Below are 12,851 nucleotides of genomic sequence, written 5' to 3'. Positions count from 1 at the left end.
GAATAGAGTAATATCACTTGGTCCTTTGGCCTCTCTGTGATGAAAATCTTTGCCACTATACATTGGAAAGGAGATTAAAAAAGCCTCTTCAGTTTTAGACTTGAAGTGCAGTAAGAAGTTAAAGCAGTGTATGACTGCTATAGCCCCCAAGATGTTCATGTAATATGATGAATCTGAATACAAATATGGTGCTTCTATCACCTTGGATCCTATACAGGGAGAAGTTGGGATATAAAGTAAATTTGCTCCTTATTTCAAGCCCTAGAATTCTCTGTAAAGCCATGACTCATTTATTACAGTCTGACAAATTAAGTTGGGAGTATTCCTGCTTCATAACTGTCTCGTCTGGTTTCTTTCATCTTCCAGCAAACCCTTAGAAATCTACCCAGAGCCAAAGAAGAAGCTATATGCCAAGAAAGGGGGTAGTTCTTCCTCCTCCTCCTCCTCCACATCAGGACTAAAGAAATTCTTCACCACTTTGAGTCAGAACACCAAGCAGAAGCTGGGCAGGTTCCGGTGTTACAGTATGGAGCAGATTTGTGCCCCAGAGCCAGGAACCCCAATACCCACTGAGGAACCAGGCCCTGGCATTACCAGCTCACCCAAATTGAAGAAAGCCCCTTCCCTACAATCTTTGCGGCTTGTGAGTTAAAAGTGTATGTTTGCTAGTTGCTGTAGATTTGGGTTGTCAAAATGGAGCAAGAACCTATGTTAATTTAGTAAGATTGTTTTCAAACAACATTCTAGGGAGACATGAGACATTATTCCCCTTGGGAATAATGGTGGGCAAGTTGTCCTTGAAAAACTACCCATCTCTATTGATTGCACTCCTCCGGCACATGTTCAAAACACATACACACACACTTTATAATATATAGTCACACGGATATTAGGAAGTTTTCGAATATATAGTCACATAGATATTAAGAGGGTTTCTAGGTTAATGGTCTTCACAGAATCATAGAATTGTAGAGTTGGAAGAAATTGCAAGAATCATCTAGTCCTACATGCTGCCAGTAAAGGAAGTTTACCACTAAAGCATCTCTAACACATGGCCACTTAATTCTTTATTATATATTTTTGTGTTGTGGTAGTGTTGTTGGTACAATCCATCTTAGATGAGGTTATGACCCTAAAGTAGGTCTCATTTCTTCAGCTGAAGACCACAGTTCAGTGTCAGACTGTCATTTCATGAGGGAGCAATAATGAAGCACAGTAGTTCAGAGCATGCAACCTAGAACTTTCCCCAGAATCCTCAGCAATATGCTTTGATTCTGTGGGAATTTCTTAGGAAATGAGTCAATTTAAAAAGTGATTAATAAAGACAAAAAGTTTAAAAACCCACTGCTGTAAGGAATTATGATTAATCAGTTAAAGCCACCAAGATGTACAGGATAACAAATGAGGTGAATTCTCTATCCTGACCAAGATTGTTTCTATCACCAGACAAGATGTATATGTTCATACATATATTTCATTTGTCGTGCACATTTAGGGATTCATAATTCTGTTCTATTTTTCAATGTCTGTTTGTTGTGTTGTGTGCCTTCAAGTCATTTCTGACTTACGGCAATCCTAAGGCAAACCTATCAAAGGTTTTTCTGGAGCTGAGAGTGTGTAACTCACTCAAGGTCACCCAGTGGGTTTCCATGGCTGAATGAGGAACCACATCCTAGCTGACTGGAAATGCCCACTTTGGCTCATCTGTCTGCTTCCCAAGTTTGTAACACAGTGGCTTATAGGCAGATGGTTTTTGGTGACACCATTCCGGTTTCCAAGATTTTTTTTCTTTAAACCCCTGGAGAATCACCAAGGGGCTGAGCATCTTTCAGAAGTGTTGCTGTGCCACATTATGTTATGGCTCGCTTTCCGTGGCTGCTATTAAAGCTTGCATTTTAAAATCTTCATATCATTTTGCCTGATACTGCATAACCTGGCTATACGTTATGGCAATAGGGTTATTTGTAGTTTCCCAGAATATGAGTACGTTAAAAAATCTACAGTCCTTTAAAATCTTCTAATAAAAGCAAGTCTGTCCTGCATCTTGAAGAGGCCAATATGCAAGACATTGGGCAATGCGTGTGTAAATTATTTAAGGTTTTGAATGGTAATTTTGCTTACGTTCATTCTGTATCATTCTGCTCTTGGTCTGACTTTCAGTAATTGTGTTTTCCCACTAGGTGTCACCTTTCAGACAACCAAGAAAAGCCTCTTCTGTTCAAAATTTGCAATCCTTATTGGGTAAAACTGACAGGTCTAGTCTGTATCTGCTGGGGGAAGATGAAGCCAATCCTAACAGGTGAGGTGGAAGAAGTTGAGAGTGGCTGTCTATGGCCCTGACCTTTTCCCTTTTGCCACTTCTTCCTGCAAAGTCTGGGTCCTACAGAATCCTTAGAGAGTGTGGGAAATTTACTTTTTGGAACAACACCTCCCAAAATCCATTGACCAGTATGGCCACTGCTGGCTAGGAGTTCTGGGCAATGTGGTTTAAAAGGTAACTTTTCTAAACTGTGGATTTCAGACAAGTAATATGTTTTGTCTTCTAGCCAGTTAACACTTTATATCTTATCATCATAATGCGTATCTCTGCATTCAATACATTCATTTAATTTTATGCCATGAACTCTAGCCAATTGAAAACCTTATAGAGGGTCACAGTTAGCACCCCTGCTTAAGAGAAAAAGGTTCATGAAAAGTTACTTTGTTCCCTGGGTCAGTTTGACTGCAGTTTGCCCAAATTCAAGCATACTACTCATCTAACGTTAGTTAAATAAAAGGAAAAGCTACTGTTCTTATGGCCATTCCTCCAGCATCTTTAGCATCATGTACAGCTTACATTGCTGCATGTACATGTCATTTAAAACCATATGCTTCTAGAAATGATTATTTACATATTTTTAGCCTGAATTGGTTAAACCTCTGAGAATAAACTATCCAAATTCAGATGTGAATTTAGATTCTGGCAGCAATTCTGATAGTGTTCATTAAGGCATGGAAGAATATGATGGATAGAATATTGATACCTGTATTGACAGTCAAGTGTACTAGAGATAAGAAATAGCATTCTTGGAGTAGGATTGGAAGAAAATGGGAATAATAATTCTCCTATTTTAGGCACTTTTCATTGGAAATAAACTCCACTGAATGCATTAGGACCAATATTCATTAAAAAGCAAGGCATGGAAGCTAAAAACCAAGCCATGGAACAGTATACAGTAGCCATGTACTTTGCTAACTCGTGTTTCAGCTCATACAGATTCTTTTCTTCCTTTCTTCCTTCCTTCCAGCAAAGCAGGGTCCCAACAACGCCGTTCTCTGAGCGTGGAGGACATTGGTTCCCCAGACTTAGTGAGAACTGTTGGCCGAGTGGTAGAGGTTTTTCCAGATGGGACTAGCCAATTAGAACTGCAGCGCTCTCCTCAGGGAAACTTTGGATTTCGTGTCTCTTCAGGAAATGGCCGTCCAGACACAGGTATTGTTCTGTGTGATCTTTTTTTTTATTTTTTGAAATCTTGAATATTTATATCATTATTTCACAACTTAATTTTTTATTGCAGTGTCTCTGGGTTTTGGAAATTATATTATGTGTGCTCATGCTACTGGTTAGCATAGCTCCCCACCCCCAGTGCTGGCAGATGTTTATTAATTTTATTTTATAATTTGTATATACCTTTTCAACTGTATCCTAGGGAAAACATGCATTTACTTAAGCTATAGATCTTAGGGACTTTTTAAATGTACAGAATCCTCCAATTTATAACATGATGGCCAGTTGTATCAGCCTAGGGGGCCAGATTGTTGTTGTATGCCTTCAATTCATTTCTGACTTCTGGTGTTCCTAAGGAGTTTGCCTTTGCCTTCCTCTGAGGCTGAGAAAATGTGATTTGCCAAGGTCATCCAGTCCAGAGTTGTAGTTCAGTGCTCAAGCCAGTACACCATGCTGGCTCTTGGGGGCAGATTATACCCAAACAAACAACTCACAGATACTCTCTTTCCAACCATACCTTCTCTTCCATAGCATCCAACCTTTGAAAGAAATGGAAGGAGATAGGATATCTGATCATAGATCTTGAACGTCTCATTTAGTTTAGTCCAGAGGCAGGTTTGAGAGATAGGAGATAATGTATTGTGCTGCCATACAAGGAACTTTCTTTAAAGACAATCAATTTCCGTCATCTGGAAGTATAAATATAGTATAAATGTGGTCCATGCATGAGTTTATATAGTATAAGTGTGGTCCATGCATGTGGTCTTGCTAATATCCCACATCTAATAAATGCATTTTAGCACAGTGCTGGTAACCATATTCACATTTAGTAACCCCCTTCACATTTTTAAAACTACAAAGACATCTGCAAAAGTGCCTTTGTGTGAGCTGGCACTATACAGAGAAATGTGCAGGTTGGAATTGCAATCTGAGAATTTTGTTTGAACATTATTTGTTTGTTTTCATAAATGTACACGCGTTCCTCCACATTTGTGGTCTTGATGTTTGCGGCTTTGATTATTCACGGATTTTATTAATATGGTGCTCTCTAGGAATATCTAGGTCCTCCAGCGCAACTCTATGGTCAACTTTAACCAAAGGTCACACTGAAGGACCTAGAGAGAACAGTCCACTAGGCATTTGTAGCTCCTCCAGTGCAATTCTGTGGTCAGTGTCTGGCAGATGTTGATCATAGAGTTGTACTGGAGGACCTAGAGATTCCTAGAGAGGTGTTCTCTCAGGGAAAAACATAGTGTTTTTGTTATTTGTGGTTTTTCCACATTCACGGGGGTTCTGTGTCCCTAACCCCAGTGAATCTGGAGGGACAAGTGTATTATATTTCAAGAACACTAAATCACTGAACTACAATATATAATAAACATAAAATCATAATAAACAAGATGAATTAAAACCACAGAATAAAAAGACTTAGGGCTAGCCTGGCCAAGTATTGGTTTTAATACTTACAGTATATTTGTTCTTTACATCCCTACCTTGTTGAAGCTGACAAAACACACGTAAAATAATCACTTTGCTTTTGTGTTAAAAGAATTCTACTTCTGCACATATGCACAAGTTGACTAGATCCCACTAAGGAATATGCACTTAGTTCTCAGTTAATTAAAAAAAGTCATGGTGAATTCTTCACATTGATTTTCAGTGGACCTAACCGAATATGGATCCAGTTTTACTGTATTTTTAAAATGGCAAATAAACACCCTGGATAGTTATCATGACAGGATAGGTGCACTATACATAACAGATGATAACAAAGTAGATAAAACAACAAGAAAGCAGAAATCCTTGGGAAAAGATATCATCACCAGGTTTTTCCAAAAGGACATAGGCCAGGACAAACTACAAATGCCCTCTCACTCTGTGGCAGAGAGAGCATGGCAGTGGTGCTATGTGAGTTCTCACATGCAAAACCAATCTAGAGACATCATCTGGGGGCATTGGATGCAGCAGGCTTGCTGAGATGAAGCAAGTCTAGATTTGTTCACTGCCAGGAGACAACCCAAGGACTCTATATACACTGCCATGAGATCCCTTATGGGAGAAGGAGAAGGGGAAGTGAGATGACCATAAGAAAACATTGCTTGGGAGCCGTATCATTTCAATACTCAAGGATAATTGAGTGAGTGAATGACATAAAGTAAAAAGCAACAACAGCTAGTGTGGAAGTAACTATAGATTAATATATATATTCAGCATAATCACTTATGGAACATTGCAGTGGTTGAAGTGGATCGAAGGGCATTAGATGTCTTTTTCAGGGCTTCTTGCTCTTCCGGCTTCACTATCTCTATAAGTTTAAGGCTGTATACCTAAGTATACAGCATGGCATGTTGCTCTTTGTCTGTGAGCCTTTCTCTGTTCATCACAATATTTCAGACTTGCTGTATCCATAATTCAGAAAATGAATCCCATCAACTTTCTGCTTCTTGCCTTTTCTTCCCCCTCACTCCAGTTTAGAAAAAAATAAATAAAAGCACCAATTATTACTCTGTTGCATAAACAAGTCCACTGTCTGCAAAGTTCACTTCTGCAAAGATCTGGAGTCTGATCCTTTATGAGGCTCCTGTTTGGCTCACATTTCTTGTATATGGAAGTCTAGCTATGCATCTTTTCCCCCCAGAAATAAACCATTCTTTATACTCTTTGATCTGAACTCTTTTTCTCTTTGCAAGAGTGTCTTTCTGGAAGCTCAAGTTGTCATTTCCTCACTGGTCTACATGCTGATCTGCTCCAGACCTTTTCAAATAGGTGAAAAGAGGAGGCATCATCTGAATATTTCTCAATTTAAAACTTATTAATAAATGCTTTTATGCTGCCTTCTCTCTTTCCATCTCACCAGAGTGGCCTGGAAATGCACTTTTTGTTTCTTAAAAAGAGCACTGAAACAATTTACATATTTGTCACTTGTAAACACCTTTAAAAGAAAAATTATTTGGAAACAGCTTGCCAACCTCCTCTCAGGATGAGTGATAGATGTGGGTTTTGTTATGCCAACAAGCATCAGCCAACCCATGCAGAACACAGCAGCCCTTTTCTTGTGAAATGGTAGAACTGATTGTCTTGCAAAGGAAATAATTTATACATACACAATGTAGGGAGTATGCCACCACCACCGCAGCATGCTGACTCAGTGGACATTTATACATGTTCACAGAAGTTTTTAGACTCCATGGCTCCTGGATCAGGTGCATTCTAGGGGGAGGCAGGATGGACATCATTTGCTGTATCCTAAAAATAGTGGAATTCCAAGCCCACTGAATTTGTTCTAAATACTGACCACTTCATTCTGGCTTCTCCTATGTCCTCTGATTTCTTCACAGGATATTACTGAAGGCCACTATAAATATTCTAAGTAAATAAATAATAAGGAAAGGCTGCTATAATCCTGTTGAATGGGGCAGGCATGTTCCCCCAGCCCTTTCTTTTGTCTTTCAGTACTCCCCAGTTTTCAAAAAACTGACATAGCAAGCTACAAGAGTCAGTGTGGTATAATGATTTGAATACCGGACTATGGCTCTGGAGACCAGGGTTCAAATCCTTACTTGGTCATAGAAACCCAGTAGGTGACGTTGGGCATTTAACTCTCTTAGTCTCAAAGGAAGGCTAAGCAAACCTCCTTTGAACAAATTCTGCCAAGAAAATCCTGTGATAGGTTCAGTTTAGAGCCATCATATTTCAGAAGCAACTTTAAGGCACACAAGTACAAGTTTGCTACTGAAATTCATGGTAAAAAGAACAAAGTTCACCATTGTCTATTGGTTCAATACTGATTAGTTACACTCAATTTACATACATTTTACGTTCACTTACAAATAAATATAAGTATGAACTTATAGTAAAAAAATGAGCTTTTATGGTAAAAAATTTGTTTTAAAAAATAAATGTAATACTATAAAGCATTTAATTATTTTCAGCTGATTTTAAATCATGTGCATGTGTGTAGCTAATTCAACATATTTTAAAAAGCCTTTAAAAACAACAACAACAGTGTAGCCCTCAAGTACATGGCCAACTTGAAAAGTGGTCCCAACCCCATTGCAGTTCACCCTCCTGTACCAATAGAGCCCAACAAGAAAAGGCAAAAAAAGACCTTTTCTTTGCCAGTTTATCAGAACTTTAGTCTGTAACGCTTACTGAATTAATAGCCTCTCAAATAGGAATTCATCTTCTGTGCACCACCACAAGTTCCATCCACTGGAAGCCAGCTAGTCTGACAAAGGGATAGGCCAGAACAGGTCCTATTGTACTGCCTTATGAGAACTTCCTATGTTAGTGGTCTCAGTGTTTTGAGCAGCGAGATAATGTTATGCCTCTTTCTAACAGATTGCCTTTGCTTATGCAATTGCTCTGCCTCACTTCAGCCTCTTTTTCATTTTGTAAAAGGAAAGTGGGATGGCGCTAATCCCAGAAAAAGAAGGAGACCTGTAGAGGTACAAGGGGTTAAAACAGAGATTGCGCCCAATTAGTTTTCAAACATAATGTTTCCCCAAGAGGCATTCTTGAAATTCCAGTTTTGACTTTGCTTCTACAAAGTGATTCTGAATTTGGGTTGAGTAATACACACATACACACACACACACACACATTTATAGGGAGCCTGAGAGTCTCCTTCATCTTTGTTTTTAGACTGCACTTGTACTCACATAACTTCTTTAAAAATACTTTAGCTACTTTAGAAATTACTTTGGAAATACTTTCCATCTCCATAATGCAATTCAAGCATCACCCAGAATCACAAGCTTTACACTAGGTTTTAAAATTATAGTTTGCTACAGATTGGAATAATGTCTAAATTGACATGCCACAATTATCTTTGTTGCTCTGCCTCTGGACCAGAGATATTGGAGTGCTAATCTGTGGGAGATGAAATCAGACAAGCAGATTGAAATCATCACTTTCCTATACTCTAAGACAGTGGTGGTGAACCTTTCAGAGACCGAGAGCCCAAATGCAAAAGCATTCCTGCATTAGGTGTTACCCAGTGCCAGGGGGCGGGACTTCCAGGGATGGGACTTCCACCTTCCGGGGGTGAGACTTCCCCGGAGACAGCTGAAGGCACGGGAGGGCAGGGGGAAGGCGAGGAATAGGTGCTCGCCTATTCCTACTCTTCCCCCCAACCTCTCATCTCTCTATGTGCCCTCAGAAATGGCTTCGCCTGCCACCAAGGCTCTAAGAAGTTCACTTCTTTGTCTAACGTGAAACTGAATTGAGATTGTGCTGTTGCTTAGTACTTTCAGCTAGACTATTGTTGCTGCTAGGAAGCATGACACTTGATATATTCCCTAATGCGTTGGGCTCATCATCATGCTCCTGTAAGCCTCAGTTTCAGCTTGGAAAAATTATTGGCCACTAGCCATGCTGACTGTGGGGCTTGCACTTTTTCCAGGCTTTGCCCTCAGTGCACTTGCCACTTTGGGATGTCATATCCTACAGCCCTGGAGCAGATTCAGATTCCAGAATTCTCCCAAGGGTCTTGTTGCACTAGAATCCCCCTGTCAATCTTTTTGAAATAAACACTATCCAAAAGTAGGTCAAATGGCAGGAGTAACTGAAAACAGATGTTCCCAGGTTCTTTTCCCAAGCAGGCTTCTGGGAATGTTGCAGTATTTATGACTAAGATGACCACTGTTTGTCCTGGCCATGAGCATGCTAGTTCTAAAAATTGAATGTTTTCATTGCATTAACCCTGGGCCTCTCAGGCATTGTCTCCACCCTAGAAGGTTTCAGTGATCAATTGGGATGCTGCCAGGCCAGACAGATTCTAATTTCTTACTCCCTCTCCCCCTATCCAGAAAGTTTTTCGGCTGCTAAAGAGATAAAATCTTCCTTTACTGATATAAACATTACCCTTCCCTGCTATTATCCAGCTCCTCATATCAGAACCCTTTCCTCCTGTGTTGATGCATTTGTGTGTTGATTAACAGTTTGCTTTCCTTTGCTCAAGTATAAAATAGCTAATAGCATAGATAGTGACCAGCTGAAGGCTTACCTTTTGACCATCACATTTGACCCATACCAGTGTCCAGCCTCTCTTTCTCAGTGCAAGAGAAACTGCAGCTTGCATCGCTGTCTGTCTCAAAGTTTCTACCTCCCTTTATTTACCACTTGGCATCCATTTTATTCTAATAGTCACAGGGTACTGCAGAGTACTTTCTCATTCTTCCCTGAATTTCCAGCCTTTATTTTGAAAGTTAGAAGGGCATTGCCAAACTTAATTGAAGATAGCCTGCTCCTGCCACTTTGCATATGAAAATGCCTGCTCTGGCCATGTATTGTACATGTAGAAGGATGATGATGATGATGATGATGATGATGATGATGGTCCTTCTAATTCTCATTATGCGATAGTTACTTCTTCTTTTTTCTTGGCAGGCATCTACGTACAAGAGATGGCAGACCCCAACACAGCTAAGCTCTATGCAGGCCTCCTAGGAGTTGGGGATGAGATACTAGAAGTGAATGGTGCCAAGGTGGCTGGTTTGGGCCTGGCCCAAATCAATGAACTTCTCTTGTGGGCAGACACCCTCTCAGTTAGAGTGCTGAGGCAGAGGCCTCTTCGGCGGTAGTAAAGAAGCCCAGGATGTCTGCAGGGGCTTGCTTGAAGGTGAAGCTATTGCTGCACAACACAGAGCCTCCAGTGCCTACTGGGCCTGCCTGGGAATTTGAGCAGAGCCTACTTCACATCTCGGTTATCAATGCCTTTCCGACCTGGACTTGGGCAGTGGCACAGCCCAATCTTGTGGGCTGTGTTTGTGTTGCAAGCTGGTACATGCTAAATATTTTATCTGTTAATATGGCTCTCCCTCTGCCCTTCTCCCTCTCCCCACCCCCACTGCCAAGAAACAGGAACTAGCAGGGAAGATTTGGCACCGACCTGCTTTCCTGCACATGTGGGATGAAGTGACCAGGACAGCATTTAACAAAGCGCTGGTTAGAACAGTATCTCCCCACCTCCCCAAGTCCTCACTCTCCCCCTTAAAATCTGAAGGATACTGGATCATCTTAAATCAATATTCTAAACACAGTAGGCCAAGTGGGTACATAAGGGCTCTTCAAAGATATGTAGGCTCACAATTTGTCCTTGCTATGAGCATTGCCCTTCGTCAAATTACATCTCTTCAAATGCATCTGTTCCACATGCTGAAGCAAAATGTGAACACACTGCCAACAGATATTCTCCTCAGGAAGCTTCCAGGAGTTAAGAGGCCGTCAACTCTGTTTTGGGTAACTATGGTAACAGCATCCCTAGATGAAAGCAGACATTGCCCTCTCCGGAAGATTGTTATTTCAGACTGGGCCAGCTCTTGGTCTCTCTTTGTGCTATGAACAGGCACCTCTGTACTGCAAATATCAGCTTTCCGATCTGTGTATCATTTGTTGTCCTGTTATGGAGCCACAAAAGTTTAAATCACTTTTAAATAAGTTTTGTTGCTACTGTACTTGCACTGACACTCTGTTTCCTAACAGTAAGAGCTCAGCGCACTCTATTGAGGATCATCTGCTTCTGTGCATTATGTTCACAAGTGTTGACTGTCTGAAGAAGACCCTGGCTTGTCCTCTTAGAAGCAGTCCACGAACAGGAGATTGGTAACTGTCCCCAGTTTCAAGGGCCTGCTGAAGTATTGTGTTCACTTCTGAGGAAGCTTTCTGAGTAATGGCCAGGCAGCCCCATCACCCTACAAGGCACTGTAGCCTGGCCATCACATTCTTGTCCATCCATCAAGTTTAGCACACGACAATGTCCTCATTCTCATGACATAGTAAAACTGTGTTTGGTCTGGAGCATTTCAGACTACAGGTGAGTTTCATGTAAACTGAATGCTCATTAGTTTCTTTATAGAAAATGATCAGTCTGGTGAAAAGAGTAGCCGAAAACTTTTCTTCTGGCATGCAAGTAATTTTTAAAAATTACTTTTGGTATGGAGAAACATTCTGTTATGTGAACTGCCTGCAAGTCTGAAATGGTACAGCTCAAAATCAGGCTTACCAGTCTAGGGAGAATGTGGCCTGAATATGCTCTTACTGGTTTTTTTTTAATCATTTGTCTTGGAACTGCCTTGGATTCCCACCAGCTCAAATGACCAGGTTCACTCCTGAGCCTTGCAGTGAAGACCTGATTGTGACAGGAGAGGTCTCTGTTGTGATATAGCTGTTGTGTGTGTACTGCCATGAGCTGCTCTTGGCAGTACTGGGTAGCCTCTCTACCTTGGTTCGTCATGATTCTCTGATTAAATTATTTTTTTAAACAACCTTATGCTCTTGGCCTCAATTAGATGGAAAAGTAGCTTTTTGAATTAAGAAAACCCTATGGAATTCATGAAGTTGGCCTAAGTCAACAGGCGACTTGAGGGCGACACACACAAACAATGTGAAGTTTAGGGGGGAACCTAGGAATTTCTGTGTTTTAATCCATGGCTGACTGCCTTTGGCTGTAGAATGTGAGAGGTGTTGAAATATAGTGGGAGGCCCTCTCCCCATTGCTCTGCTCTGCGGGAAGTGAAATGTGGAAAAGAAGATTTGGTGGGGGTTGGTAAGCCATATCCACTACTTTGTTCTGCAGCAGCAGTTTCAGCAATACCTTGCTCTGAGGTGTCTTCAAAGTAAAGCATTGTGGGTGAGTTATCGGAGGAGATGGGCTAGGCTGCAACCTCTGAAAGCCAGGCACATGGGCATAGCAGCCTCTGCTCTCCACAGATCCTGTCTGCCCTCTTGGTCTGTGAACACTTTCTACCTGAGATAACACATGGCCCTGTCCCTGTTGGGAGGAATAAGGAAGGAATTCAAAAAATTATTGTGCCTTATACAGAAAAATCTAACAGCTGCTCTTTCCCTACAGAGTGTAGATAAGCAGGATTCCAGTCCATGCAATGAATAAACCAAGAGCTCCTCAGCACTGACAAATTCAGAATTTATTGGGGGGGGGGGGCTTTTACCAGAGCTTTTGGAAAAGTAATGACATTGATTGGGATGGTCTTAAAGAGGAATACAGCCAGGACGTATCAGATACAATATATACTTGTGTGGGGCACCCCTTTGACCAACACCTGTACTACTTCACTGTCTTTATCCCGCCCTACTTTTGGGGTGAAACGTCTTAGGCTACCCCATTTTATCCTCACAAACCCACTGTGGTGGACTTCAAACTGGGAAAGAGAGCAACTGGCCTTGGGTAGTGCAGGGATACTCATGACTATCCAGACTGTTAAGCTCCTTTCCCTACTCAGACCCTGCTTTTCCACTACAAGTGGTACACCCTTACCATGTTTTGCCTGCTATGCATGCTTCTAGACATGGCTTTAATTCGCATGGTCACCTTCCTGGAAGTTTATGACATGTCTATCTCATT

General features: G+C 41.1%; 1 protein-coding gene across 3 annotated transcripts in view; it reads left to right on the top strand.

The window, feature by feature from the left end:
• Positions 1-11,780, top strand: part of KIAA1614 (KIAA1614 ortholog) — a 58,513-nt gene extending 46,733 nt beyond the window's left edge. For 2 of the 3 annotated variants that reach the window (XM_089515907.1, XM_089515909.1), the window contains exons 8-11: positions 367-643; positions 2,181-2,299; positions 3,288-3,472; positions 9,878-11,780. In XM_089515907.1, the coding sequence (XP_089372033.1) occupies positions 367-643; positions 2,181-2,299; positions 3,288-3,472; positions 9,878-10,071 (775 nt within the window). In that variant the 3' untranslated portion in view covers positions 10,072-11,780. Of the gene's footprint in view, positions 1-366; positions 644-2,180; positions 2,300-3,287; positions 3,473-9,877 lie in introns of those variants that run through there. The other variant, XM_089515908.1, reaches the window with a different exon arrangement.
• The last annotated feature ends 1,071 nt before the right edge of the window (positions 11,781-12,851 follow it).

This window comes from Sceloporus occidentalis, unplaced genomic scaffold (assembly GCF_023333645.1).
Source record: "Sceloporus occidentalis isolate IW3139 unplaced genomic scaffold, rSceOcc1.0.p SCAF_3, whole genome shotgun sequence".
Taxonomy (NCBI): domain Eukaryota; kingdom Metazoa; phylum Chordata; class Lepidosauria; order Squamata; family Phrynosomatidae; genus Sceloporus; species Sceloporus occidentalis.
Note: the sequence above shows the minus strand (reverse complement) of the source record. Positions and strands in the feature narration are given on the sequence as shown.